General features: G+C 38.1%; 1 protein-coding gene across 3 annotated transcripts in view; it reads left to right on the top strand.

Annotated features, from left to right (window-relative positions):
• Positions 1 to 14,777, top strand: part of SLC41A2 (solute carrier family 41 member 2) — a 52,846-nt gene that overhangs the window by 13,297 nt on the left and 24,772 nt on the right. For all 3 annotated transcript variants that reach the window (XM_083859773.1, XM_083859774.1, XM_083859775.1), the window contains exons 3-6: positions 220 to 327; positions 5,652 to 5,723; positions 6,524 to 6,668; positions 9,075 to 9,221. In XM_083859773.1, the coding sequence (XP_083715899.1) occupies positions 220 to 327; positions 5,652 to 5,723; positions 6,524 to 6,668; positions 9,075 to 9,221 (472 nt within the window). The remainder of the gene's footprint in view (positions 1 to 219; positions 328 to 5,651; positions 5,724 to 6,523; positions 6,669 to 9,074; positions 9,222 to 14,777) is intronic.

The raw sequence follows: 14,777 nt of genomic DNA, 5'->3' as shown, positions 1-14,777 counted from the left end.
TGCTTATAGTCTTCTCATCTTTGAAGTAGTAATAGGCAGTCATAAATCAGTTTTATCTAAATAGGTAACAGTTCTGACTTCAGACTTTTATGTCTAATACAAAAAGATTAAAATTTTTAGAGGGTTAAGTTATGATTTACAGATTTTTTTTTGAATGCTTTGTGGATGGTCTAAAGAAAATTTTTCAATTAAATGTTTCCCACTGTATCCTTTGTATAGCACTGGGATGTGTTCAAGAATGTCAGTGAAGTCTTTATCTTGGTTCCTGCACTTCTTGGCCTCAAAGGAAATTTGGAAATGACCTTAGCATCCAGGCTGTCAACTGCTGTAAGTAACTTTCTCTTCCTCTTCACTCTTCAGATACATGTTTAAAGCATTTCAAAAAGGAAACAAACGTTTGAGACATGAGTATTTTATGTTTATGAATTCATCTGGCTGTTATGGGGCAGTTTACATATGTTACTAAGTTGGCAAAGTTAAAAAGGTGAGCCTTGTCTCCACACATCAAAACTTCACTTCTGAAGTCTTTCCAACTCATCATGGAGAACAGATAAAGCAGATTTTTGAGATTTACACGTGTAATGTGTAAGGTTGAGAGATCTCTTTGACCTCGAGGCATTTTGAATAGGCTAATAAAATGTTCATGTTTTAAACAAAATTTTTTAAAGACCATTAGAGTAGCACCAAAATAAAGCATCAGTAACATTGCTATTCCAGATCAGTTGATCAAACTGCAAGAAATTTTTTTTTAGCTTTCTGGCTAAACAAATTTATTTATTTTTGTTGTGGTGAGATTGTTTTGTGTCTGCTTATTTTTTGTGTGTCAACACTGTAATGTAGCATGACTAGTTTTTTTCCTATGTGTTCTTTCTTCTGTATTTGTTATAGCTGTTTTTTTACATTTCAGGGGATGTTCTAGCTCTTCATCTTTCTAGTCTAATTAAGCCAGATTGCTTTCCTGTGTATCTTTTGTGTGTATGTGAATAACTAGTGACTAGATCAGTTTAATAATGTGGCTAGGTTATTTCTGAGAGCTGCACTGGCTATCTCTCTGAGACTGCCTAATGCAGTGCTTCTGTTCTCCAGCAAGGCTCCTAATCTCTGTCTCTTCCTACTTGAATGAGTTTTTCTAGTACATATCTGGTCAAAGGTATAACTCCAGATGAGATTTTATAATGTCTTTGTAGAATATTGCTCCTGAAACTTCCTAGGATTTTATATACTTGCTTGCTTAGAAGGGTTAGGTTTAGACCTCAGTCACTCTGTGATCAGTAGCTGTGCCCTATTATTTATGCTTTTGTTCATTTCCAGCTGTCACTCCCATCTTCTGGCAGAAGAAATATTATTAGTCCATAAGTGCATGACCTTGCATTTCTACTGTTGAATTTTATCAGCAGTTTTTGCTGCTGTAACACTCAAAGACATTCAGTTTTTGTATTGTATTAAAATGCTTTGTATTGACAAGGTCTCCCAGTGTTCTGTCATTAATAAATGTCATTGCCACATTCTATTGAGTTGTTTCCTGAATGCACACTCTGATGGACATAGCCTTGGCAGTCATGTGAAGGTTTGCTTGTGTCATGCCCATTACAGAAATTGATTACTTTCACACGTAAGAATTGACATGTTCTCTTGTATCTTTATCAACGTCATCCTTAGTCATTCATTCTTATTTTCTGTTTGATTATATTGTTCTTACTTTTCCGAGAATTTGCACTGTTTCTTAACAGTATTTTGTGTTTAAATCTTACTGCCTTTACTGTCAGGCTTGAATGGTTTTGTCTATTACTGTACCTTTTGGTTTTTGTTGACCTGTTGCTTAATTTGTTTCTGGCTGGTACAATTTGTGGCCTGAGGATTAAAAATGCTTGTATTCCATAGTGAGAAATACACCAAGTCCAGGACCTACCAATGCCTTACTGAAGGCTTAAAATAAAGATCAGAATACACTTCAACACTTCTGCTTCAGTAGATGTGATCTTTAATTCTTTGTCTCAGTTGAGCTTACGACCTTTGCCAGATCACAAATCTAGAACTTATCTGTGTTGGTCAGTGGCTGAGTTCCCCATCCTCACCAGTGCCGTCACATTTGTGAACATCACAGCTCTCAGGAGATGTTTGGAAAAGGGTCCCACAGACCCTTTCTCTGTACTGTGACTCCTGACTAGAGTTCTTATTATCCATCAGCTGTTACCAAGACAGGAGCTGATGCCCCTCTCACACACACAGATGAAGGATACCGGAGTTTCCACAACACAGGCTGTACATCCAGTGGATAAACTAAGAAAACAATCCTATACAAGATAAGAACAGTATAGATCATTCATTATCAATTTTTATATGTTAAAAAAAAAAACCCTAAAAAAGGCGCAAACAAATAAATGAAGCCTCAAACCAAAGCTGTGGAAACCTGTTGCAGATGATGGCTTACTGCTAGACTTGCAATTTACATGTCAGTTCTCTGAGAAAGAGGTCATTCTGACTTTTGCATTCTTCCCATTGATTTAATTTACCCCTACTCTTTAGCCATCCAGCCTTTGGTCCTGTCATCCTCATTCTAGGTGAGAACAGGAGAACATTAATTCAGGTTATATCTAAACAGTTATTTGGAGCCCACTTGTCTAATTAATCTTCCCCTCTCTGGCTTACATTTGCACTATCTGGCTCCCCAGCTGACACCTGTCTTGAAGTAAAAGCAAGACTGTGCCCCTGTGACCAGCTTTACCTTTCAAGGAGGGAATTTCTGACATGAATTCAGCATTGGAGTTAATTCATGCCCTGCTTGCTCACTTAGCTTATAATTGTATGTGAATTTGCAGACATGCCTGTGCTCTTGGGGCTGTAAACTAATTATCTTTACTTCATTGTTAATTACGTGGTCAGCTGAAAAGTAGTGTCTTCTTAGTGAGTTTCTTATCCATAGTACATCAGTTTCAGGCATTATCTGGTCACTTTAATTCATCTTGTTGCCCAAATTTCTCTTTTAACTTACTCATCACTCACAATTTCCCATCCACTTTAGAATCAGATATTTTACAAATCTGTCTCAAGACTGTGTTTTTCATCTATCTCAGGGCATTTCATTTGGTGTTAAGTGTAAACTCTCCATGCCCTGGCAATCTTACAGCCTTTAAAACTTTTTTTTTCTATCCCACCAGAAGTTACTTCATATGTAGAATACAGACAGCAAAGAGCAAAAAGCTGCTTCTGGAGTTTTACCTCTGTAAGCCATTCTTCCTCTGGCCACTGCTGTGCTGGCATAACTGTCTGAGGTGCACTTATGTCAACTGCCCATTCAAGCACAATATTGTGTTTTGTGTCCTTCAGCTCTTCAGCTTTGTTCTATTCTTTGGGTCATTTTCCTTGTCTCAATTCACACTGCTGTCTTTTTTCTCTGTTCCTTTTTCATCTGTAAAGAGCAACAACAGTAAAAAAAAAAGATCCCAAAGAAATAACTAATCACCAACACCAAAACACCACTTATTCAGTCATTCCTGTAAATTTGTTCAGACTCTTGTTCAGACTCTGTGTTATTGTTGTTAAGCATTAGCAGTATGACTTTACAAACCTTTTGTTTACATCAATTTATTTTACAGTATTACAATGAATCTGATCTCAGTTTATGGAAATCGTCAGCTGCAAAGAGTGGTTCTGCTCTTTCTCCCTTCCAAACCCTGAGAGCACTTGTGCAAGGTTACATGGTTGGATGTGATGGATCAGATCATCACATAGCAGATAACGCCTTTTTGCTCCCTGAATAAAAATGTTTTCCGTCAATCAGCAAATTTTTGGTGCCATGAACTGTTGTGGTTTGAAAGCAAAATGAATGAGAGGCTCCAAGTCAGAGATATAATTTAATAAGAAGAAAGGTAAAAAGGTAAAAGTAAAATAAAATAAATACAATAACACAAAGGATCACTGACAAGGTCAGAATACAACCTGAGCAGGATGGTGGAAGCAGTCCAGGTGAGGTGCTCTTCCTGAAGCAGTGATCCTGTTGAAAGGTCTGGTAGCTCTGGTCCTCTGGGAATCCAGTGGATAAGTGCTACTTGCACTGTCCCACATACCAGCTTATATCCAGGTGAGAATGCTTGGCTCCTCCCCCTGGGCAGAGCATCTCACAATAGCATGAGAAGTGTGAAGTGGGTCCTTGATGGCCCATTAACAGAGATAACCCCTGGAGGGAGTTACCTGTGACTCATGGGTCATTAGCAGAAGACACCCCAAAAGTCATTAGCAGAAAACACCCCAAAGGCGTTAATGGGCCATTAGCAGAAAAGGCAGGGGGCTTGGGAAAACACTATCCCACCTGGTTTCAACAGTTCATGAAGATGGTGATAGAATAAATACTTTGTGTACATCCTACACTGCAACCCAGGACATGAACTCATTCATGGAGCTGGTTCAAGAAAGAAAATGGGAATGTGTAGTTGACAGTAGGAGAAAGAAGAGCTGTGGCATTTGGCAAGAGCTCATCTTTAGGCTGGATTAAGCATTTTGTAAGATTACTTTTTTTAACAGGGATTTTTTTGATACTTTTCCAAAACTTTTTCAGAGGAGAGAAGAAGTGAAACTCTCTACAGCTGGCCATTTTGTTCACTTAGCATATATATGTATATATATATATATATATATATATATATATATATATATTTAAGAAGGATGCAATGGAGATTCTTATCAGCAGTTCTTGAAACACCTGCTGTACTATTTAAACTTACTGGATGTATTTGCAGAGCTTTCACTGTAGTTTGAACATTATAAAATATTTATAGTGTGATTGAGATAAAGTGCCTTATTTTATTGTTTTTGAATTAGCATTTATTTTAATACTTTGTTCCTTTCAAATCACTACTATCACAAAATGAAACAAAATGCAAAAAAAATTGAACTGAAATCTACTGAAAAGGAATTACCAAAAGATGAACAATATGTGCATGAAGTCTTTCTGTATGTTTTCTTATAAATTAGTATTGTATGGGAAAAGCCACTAAAATTTATGCTCGATGTGGGAAAAAAAGTCTTGTTATCTCAAAAGGGAAGTTATTTTAAACACAGTCATACTGCAGGGGTTTTATTGGTAATCAGATCTTGTCCTCTAACTCAAAAAAAAAAAATCAACCCAGAAGTAGGAAAGACATTATAAAAGGATATGTATGTATGCTTAAATTTCTTAGAATAATCTATTTCCTATCTTTCAGCTACTACCCTAATATTGGACTTAAAACATTTATAGCATCAGAAATCTCTAGCTGTATTGTATAAATGAAAACTTAGAATGCTAAACAGTATTAGATTCTCGCATTTTTTATTTTCAGAATGTAAACACCCTAGAGACAAGCTCAGTCTAAAGGGATCTTCCAGCCACTGATCTAATCACTGGTGATGCTTGGACATTCCAGGAATGTAAGGTGGCTGCTCTATCTTGCAGAGCAAGCTAATGTTGAACAAGTTATTATGTAAAATTGCATCAAATTTAGCTGCTTTCGGAAGGATTCTGTGTGATTTAAAATCAAAAGCAATGTTTGAGTTTAAAATATATATCTTGTTTTTAATCAGTGTTTTATTTTATTAGCTGAATTATTAATGGGTATTTTCAAATAATACCATTTTAACCCCGAATGTCTGAATTTCTTTTCTAATTGCGATAGGTAAATATTGGAAAAATGGATTCTCCCATTGAGAAATGGAACCTAATAATTAGCAATTTGGCCTTAAAACAGGTAAATATAATGGATTTATTGGATTAATTCTTGCAATGAGTGAAGTTATTGAAAAAGTTAAATCACAAACATTGGTAAGTATGGAGATGAACAGTGTTAATGGAAAACTAGCTTTACTACACTGGCTCTTCTCTAAAACAATATGAGTTTATATTTATTAGAAGAAGAGGTAAAGTATTATTTGTGACTCTACTAAGGGTATTTCCTTTATTGTTTTTCCTGAGAAAGGATCTGAGAGTGATTAGAGCAAAATTTCAGATTTGGCAAAACATTTTAAATTTTACCTTTCAAATGTTTCTATTACCATATTTGCATTGGATTCGATGTTTAAATGAAGTGTGTGATAGAGCTTTTGGATACTAAACAATATTTTAGATAGCTGGGTCATTTGAGGAAAGGAGTGTATGCTCTCCAAATCAGCTGTTTCTTGAGAGTTATTTCTTATTCATAAGTTATAATGTAACATTCCTAAAACAGAGGTGAAATATTTATGTTGGGACTTCACTACTTTAAGTGGTTTAGAAGCTTCTTTAGGCATTGGCTTCCTATAAATCCTGAGCTCCTCTCCCTGATTTTACTTTTACTTTTCTGGAGTCTGTAAAATGCTGGTAAAGCCTTTTCAGCTGGCCTAATATTTTTCTTCTTTGTCATCCAAAGTTGTCATCCTCTTTACAAAATTGATGAGCATGGTCCTGTGACACCTGGCATGTAAATGTAAATAGGAGGAAAGGCTAACAGAAAATGATTCTGTGGTCCTCCTAAGTCTGTCAATTATTTTATGAATTCACTTTATTTTCCAGGTTCAGGCAACAGTAGTTGGTTTTCTGGCAGCAGTGGCAGCAGTTATATTGGGCTGGATTCCAGAGGGAAAATACCGCTTTGATCATTCAGTCCTTTTGTGTTCTAGCAGTGTAGCAACTGCCTTCATAGCTTCTCTTTTACAAGGTAAAGGGGGTGCATGTGTTACTTTGTGCAGTTATTTATTTTTCTGTGGATGCAGAATGTGTCTTACTCCTTTACATTTTAAATCCAGGAAGGTACAATACGTCTGAAAACCAGATGAGAATAAGATGCCCTTTTGCAATTTCCATATAGGTGGGCACATTGCATTCTTCTGTCATAGTCTTTGGAAAGCTTTTGATTTGCATGACCTCCTGAGCATATCTAAACAAAAAAAGTGTGGTTTTGAGACCTACTTTCACCTACTGTGATGCAGAACTTCTCCTGCTGCCTTCTATGTTCAATTATGTACAGAATATAGTCTTAGTAATAAGCAGGTAAAACTTGTTTATAATTACACTCAAGTGATCCTGGATGTTAGGTTAAGTGAATTCAGAGTTCCAGGTTGCTCATACTGTTTGTGTTGTGCTCTGCTTTGTTGCTGAAATGATCAATTTGGCTCATTATTTGAAGAGTTTGAACCAAGTTCAGGTCCAGCTCTACAAACAGTACCAGTGTCTGTCTGGAGCAATATGACATGATGAATTTAATTTTCTTCCTAATTGTCAAGAAACATTTAACCATAAAAGATTGTACTTAATGGATGTGAAGGGCAGGAAGAAAGTACCTCTACTTGTGACATGTTCTTAATGAAAAGACATGGTCAGTAGTCCTAAGAATAGTAAGTCAACTAAAATGGGCAACTTCCTTGTTTTACTGCTCTGCTATGCTTACTTATGTGAAAATTACAAAATCGTTAAAGTTTTGCATGGAATTTAGGGCACACTTTTTAGTGACTAGAACTAAGCCACAGAGTTTGATCATGTGCAGAATTAAAGGCAGCAAGAGAACTGAGGAAAATGAGTGCATTTTTTACACTTCTCTTGTATGACTTGGACATGAAGAGAAACTTCAGTTTTTTGTCCTAGTGATGGGCCAGTACAGGAAATGACTTTCTAAACTTTGTTCTCCTACATGTGAAATAGGTGCTTTTGAAATATTGTGATCCTACAGGATCATTCTAGTTTATTCTTTAGAGAATTTCCTGGTGTATAACTCCTTAGGCAGTTTCTCTGGAAGTGAACTTCTAATGTAGGAAACCATACATAATATTACATAAAGGATAGCATATACAGTTGAAGTTCTTATATATAATATATGATGAGAGGGAAGTTACTCAGGTTGTGCCAAAGACTGTAAGAATGTGAATTTTATTTTTAGTAGCCAGTTGGATTTTGCAGGGATATTACTCTTCAAAAGTTAGTGTTGATGTTTATAGGCAAAAGTACACATTGACATATTTAATTAATTTTTTCAAGTGTGTAGCTATTGCCACCCGCCTCTGCCTCCAGCTAGCTCTTCTGAGGGCAGCGACCTTCCCTAGCGAGTTGCCTTGAGTAAGGCAGCCTCAGCCCAGGTGGCGCAGGGCACCTCGGCAGATTTCAGCTCTTTTGTGAAGTCCAAGACTGTCAGTCCAGACAAGGCTCTAGCTGTTGGAGGCTGCTCATCCTGAGGGGGTGATCCCAAGCAGTGCAGAAGGAAACGCGGGAGCCAGGGATGGTCTCCGGGAAGCTTCTTTACTTCATCTCCGCCGACAAACCAAAGACCCTGAAGGGCTCGGCTGTCAGGGTTTTATGCACCTACCAAAGGGGGTGTGGTTTTACCAACAGCCAACGGGGTTAGAAACTGAGGAAATGGACCAATCAGGGAGAACATTAATAAACAAATTAGGGGATCGAAACTTGGACCAATCAAGGGAAGGATACAGAAGTGACCAACCAGGGAACAGAACTGGGGTAGCCCATCCATACCTGGGGGGCGCTCATGCACTGTCTGCTCTCCAAGGGAGTGCAGAGTGCATTACTCTTTCAATGTCCTCTTCGGAGGCAGGGACCTCCACATGTAGCAAGTAATATTTTTATATGTTGTCTTGGGTTAAATTTATTATGTATCTTCTTGGTGTTTGGTGTCAACTCCTTGATAGTCTTGCACAATAACAGATGTCAAAGTATTTAATCTTATGTTGTTTTCAGCCTAGCTTGATTTAAATTACAGTCAGTGGAAGTTACCAGAGTTGGAAAAGAATACACATCTTGTTTTTTTCTTCAGGAAATAGCTGCTTTAAAATTTCAGTAGTGCTAATTCCAGTCTTAAACAAAGTAGTTTATTGTACAGATGGTTCTTGATTTTTTGTGTGTGTGCCTACTGAGTTTTTTTAAAGTGTGTGTCCATTGCTTAAAATAGCTAAAACTTAAAAACACAGTCATCATTCAGGTGGGAAGAACAATCATTCTGGGGAAATAAAGCACTGACTTCTTATTTATTAAGTTTGAAATTGTCATAATCTTGGAATTTTTTGTAGAATTACAACAGTGGATACAGTTACTGTACTGTCTTCTTTGTTGTATTTAGGAGTGATAATGGTTGGAGTTATTGTTGGATCTAAGAAGACTGGTATTAATCCTGACAACGTTGCCACTCCTATAGCAGCAAGTTTTGGAGACCTCATCACCCTTGCCATACTAGCATGGATAAGTCAGGGTCTGTACACTTGCCTTGGTAAGTGTGCTTTTAAGTGTGTATGACTCCCCAGGAACCTTTTTTGGGTAAGGAGGGTGGGGAGAAGGCTGGGAGGGAGAGATTTGGCAAACCTTTTAGTCTAACTTACTTTTCTGTCAGCATTTATACCATTAAATGGTGAATCTTGGAGTGCCATGATTTTGTTTTTCCTTCTTTTTTTAATAAATCATAGAAGTCAGTAACCTGAACTTTGACAATCTAGGAATATCTGAAAGACTTTGACAATATCACAGTCAACCTACATGTGAAATACAAAGCATAATAATGAAGAAACAAACAATGTGATAGCATTTCCTCACAGTGAGAAAACTATTTATTTTAATAATTTAAATTATTTAATTTATTGAAAATTAAATCATTGCTGCAACTAACTCATTCCATAAAAACTTTTAAAACTATTAGGAGTTTATTGTGTTTTAAAAGACATATTTGTAGACAAGTATAGTATAAAATACCACAGATAAAATATTGTGCTGTCCATAACCTACCAGAGATGCTGTTATCATGACATACAGTCTTTACAGCTCATTGTCCAAACCTTTTCATATGGAAGTATTACAGCATCAGCCAGAAAAAGTACCTAATAAGACTCAAGCTACCATGATATAACTTGCAGTTGTTTTTTGGTATTTGATCTTTCATATTTAGAAAGTGTTAGCATGATGTCAGCTTAAATGTATCAGAGTGCAAAGAAGTATTTTTTAATATTTTCTGTATTTTTTGTTAAAACTTAAATAGTGTAATTTATTTTATATCTATATTTAAATCTTTCATATTATATTCTGTTACCTGTATTTCTCAAATACTTTCTTTAAATGCTTCTTTTAAGGAAGTTTGTAAATTTACAGTGAAAATTGATTAAGACCTTTTTCATCACCTCTTCTTTCTTTTCTTCTGATGAGACGAACTCTTATAACATGCTATTCCTTTTAATCTATCAATCTAAACAAAAAACACTCAACCCCACCCCAAAAAAAGATGGGTAAAGAAACAGACTTTTTTCTTCCTTTGACACATTTCCAGAAATTTACATTTCTAGATGCAAGTGTTCTAATGTGTCTCAGAGGGATAAAAAGAGAAGTGGGTACAGTTTGAACTGATCCTTTGCTGCTTTTATAGCTGTCATGACCACTGACATTTTTCTGTGCCGCTACAGTTGGAAAGCAGGTCCCACATGTGTAGGGTTAAGAATCAATGTGCTTCCAAGAGTTACTCCTAGTTTTCTGTCTTCTGGAAATATTTCTGTTTTGGTGAAGTATGTAATTATCTAGTTACCACTAAAATGACTCCTTCTGCTCTTTGTATTTTTTTTCAATGTCTTTGTATTTCTTTCTTTTTTAGAAATGAGAGTCTTTCTAAAGAAAGAACATGCCACAAAGCCCTTGGAAATAGGTAGTTTCCAAGATGCATGTATTTGAACTATAAAATAGTAATAATAGGAATAAAATTATGAAGCACCTTCAGCTCAGGAGAGGTATATCAAGTTGTGAATGGCAGGGAAGAGGCATTCAGAGAATGATTAGGCAACAGGTTAAAAAAAAAGTTAAAGAATTTTTTTTACACAATACATGAGTGGGATGTGAAACTTACTTCTGTGATGTATTAAGAGGACCAGAGTGATTTTAGGTAACTTTGGATAAACCAGTCAGAGAGGAACCTTTTGAGGAGTACTGACCAGCCAAATGCAGACAGAGACTTGAGATGAAATTCCTGATGCAAACCCAACAGAAGCTGGCAGGGCATACTGAAAGAAGCATCACTCTAACCTTCTTCTCTCCGTAAGCCTAAACTGTTGGCTGCAGTCTGACAAAGACTGGACTAGATGAGAACTGTGCCTTATCCAGCACAGATATTCTTATGTTCTTTCTCCTTTCTGTTGTTTCTGTGCTTTCTCAGTGCTAGAATAAGAAGCCCAATGGGAAAACTAAAAAGAAATCTGCAGTTTATAGGTAGTAATGAAACTGGTGGGATTCACTTCTGAATTTGTTCAGAATTAAATATTTTCCCCTGTGATTTATTAGCCTGTCCTGGGGTATATGTCTTAGAGGTTCCTTCAAGGGGATCGGACATGTCATCATCGACATCATACTTGACATCCTGGCTGCGAACAACTGGAGCTGCTCTCTGTTTATTGAGACTTCCTCTTTGAATCCTACCTTCCTTCAAATTACATACCCGTTGTGCCAGAGCAGCAGTGGGCTTTCCATCCCATCTCCTCATGTTCTCTCCAGATTCACGCAAGAAGAACCACAACTCAGCTCGTGGGGTGTACCTTCTCTCCCCATCAAAGGAGCGCCTGCGTTGGATACCAGGGCCTCTAATTTGCACAGCTGAGATTTGGAGGAAGTCCTCCTTAATCTCTTCCCTGAGTTTCCTATGATTCTCCTCTATTTTGTCCTCTAATTTCTGCAGTCGTGTTTCCACAGCTGCAATTCTGGCATGAGTTGGGCCATGTACAGCATCAACATATGCTCGAAGCTTTTTCGCCATATCGAGCACAGTCTCATCTGTCTCCTCTCGCTTCATTATTGCTAGAGCAGAGGCGTATTCAGATGGCCCAAGTCACACAAGTTTCCTCCACATTACAGGTGTACATGCTACCAGGTCTGGATTCCTAGTTGTTACATCATCTGAAAAAATAAGCTCTGCTACCGCCATCTCTCTCAGACGTTGGATCCCCTGTTCTATGGTCCTCCACTGTGTCTGCTGCAAATAAAGGTCATCTGCACACAAGTATCTTTGTGCTACACTGTCCAGAATCCGTTCCCAGAGGCTGTGAGGGCTAGCCTCCCTCATCATGCCCTGATCAATAACAGGGTCAAGCGACAGAGATCCCAAATGCCTCGCTTCAGTGCCATCCAGAACTGTAGCCTCCCCTGCAGCATCCCAAAGGCGGACTAACCAACTTATTATAGATTCATCAGGTTGTCGCCTGTAATCCTTTCTCAGGCCTCGAAGGTCCTTTAGGAAAAGGAATCAATATTGGCTCCAGAACCTACACCCCTCGATGTGGTTTCTGATTTTGGTGAAGGTCCTTCTCCTGGATTATCATCATCATCCTCCACCTTGCGATCAGTCTTAGTTGTACACTTTCCGCCTCTTGTATTAGCAGCAACAGCCCTTGGTTGAGCCCTACTATCTGATTCAGCTACTGGCCTGGAGCCTGGGATATTAGCTTCAGCCTGAGTGATTGGGATAGTAACTAGTTTATCTCCCTGTTCCCTGTCTTCTGTCTGCTGCCCTTCAGTATCTAAGAGAGTATGACAAACATATGCCAGGGCCCAGCTCACTGCAATAATCCTTTTCTCCTTGGTATTACCCTGGCACTTCTCTTTCAAATACTTTGCCACCTCAGCTGGGTTCTGAATTTGTTCAGATGGAAAGTCCCAGACTATAGGATCAGAGAACTCCTTTAAAATTTGGCCCATATCTTCCCATTTCCCACTCCACTCAAGATTTCTCCTACTTGGCCTTGCCCCTAAATCAGAAGTCTCATTAGCCCCTTTAGAAATCTCAGCTTTCATTTTATATAAACTGCAGACAGTATAGAGAACACTTACTAAATTAAATGCCAGAAAGATGGTCTCTTTAACACTCAGGGGAAACTGAATATTTTCTAATAGAGATATAAACAATTCAAAGGAGAAGAGGGAAAACAGAGGCTGAAAAAACTCTTCCCCTGCTTCTCCCCTAACAAACTGAGTGCCCAACCATAACAACGAATCATCAAACATATTTACAGCCTTCTTGTAAACAATCACAAACAAGCCCAATCTGGTCAATATTCTGGTTAGTGCCCCACGGCTACATAAATTACGTATAAGGAGAAATACCAAAGCTATCTCCGGGTAAGGAAATAACCCTAGACACCACAGAGGTAATAAAACCTAAAAAAACCCTAGGGACCAGAAATATTGGCAGGCTTTCACCTCGAATGCCATTATGAGTCCAGAAAAAAACCATCCTGATACACCCACAAAACAATTAGAACCACCAATATTATTATTAAGGTTTTTTCCACTTTCTTTGACTCAATTTCCCGGGCCAACGCACCAAAAGGTGTCCTGGTTTAGGTTGAATTAGGGGAGAACCTCCAAAGGACTCCCTTAATCTACCACCCTTCCCCCAGCCCTGGGTTTGGGAAGGAATTTCTCGAACAAAGTGGAAAAAACCGGTTTATTAACAAATGAATAAACACCCCCCGACACAAGGGAAAAAAGAAAAAAAAGCTCAGGTTACTGTGAGGGGGAGGGCGCAGAGCTTCTTTCGCGGGCCCCGGAGATCCTCGGACTTCTCCGGTCACGTCAGGTCTAGTGCTGGTCCAAAATCTTAAAAGGGGGGGGTGGGGGGGAGGGAAGAAGGGAAAGGAAGGGAAAGAAAAAAAAACGGAAACAGCGAAGATGAGCAGCGTAAAGGAAAAAAAGAGAGAGAGAGCGGCAAGCGAAGCGCAGTGAGGCTAGCCCAGAGCAGCAGCAGAGCTAATGCCAGTAGAGCCAAGAAAAAGGGGGGCAGACAGTGCCCGCCCAGCCAACAGGGAAAACAGGGACAGCTGTTAGACATAACAAGGTAGTCCACGATATGGGATAGGAAACACTGTCAACCCAGGACATAGCCTAACTAATGAAATAAGTTTCCAGCTGCTCTCTGAATGGGATGAATTGTTTTCAGACAACAAGACTGTAAGGATGGAAATTATTTGTATACAAGCTTTAAGTTTATCTGTAACAGAGGTGTACAACCTTTCCTTTATGGCATACCCTGAAGAGATAGGGGAAAGGACTGTAGCATTTTTACCTACGCCAGGACCAAGGGAAACACCTTGTTTGGTCACCATCATATATATAATTTCTTAAAGGCTTATCTGCTTTAAAAGTTAACAAACATGGGGATTTAAATAGGAAAAGGTTAACAGTTCTTAACAACTCCCTAAGAAGAGCTATGTGTGAATCCTTGTTAAATAGCTGGGAAAAGCACTAGAGGGCTCCCCAGGACCGTCACTGGGACCTGGCACATTTCCTCCAACAGAACACAATAAGTGCTCTGCTATAGGAACACTCAGTAAATTAAATATGGAGGTCTGTGTTACCTATTATTTGTCAGTAATGATTTGAAAACTTCTTAAACACTTTCCATTTTTTCTCACAGAATATGCATTTAGCTCTGGTATTTGTTTGATTCGGGCTGAGAAGATGAGTTGTGTGATTCACGTTATGGTTTTCACGTTCTTACCAAATGTTTTGAAGCAGTGTGTCTCCAGTTTACCTCTAATTTCTAATAGAGGCTGCATTATTTGAGCAAGATGCCTTTTCCTATGTAAACTGCGTGCTATAAAGCTAAAAAAAAATGTAGTGAAATGAGCCCTAAAAGAGAATTAATTTATTTTCTCTTCCCATTCTTCAGCTATTGTAAAATGCATTTGCTTATTCTGTGAATTAAATATGAAGAGGAAGATGTTTATCCTTCCTTTATGATGCATCTCAAGGTTCATCTTTTTAGATTTTTGTAGTAAGATGTTCTGCCAGTATATATAAAAAA

This window comes from Zosterops lateralis (assembly GCF_965231275.1).
Source record: "Zosterops lateralis genome assembly, chromosome: 4".
Lineage (NCBI taxonomy): Eukaryota > Metazoa > Chordata > Aves > Passeriformes > Zosteropidae > Zosterops > Zosterops lateralis.
The sequence above is the reverse complement of the archived record's forward strand: the minus strand, read 5'-3'. Positions and strand labels throughout refer to the sequence as shown.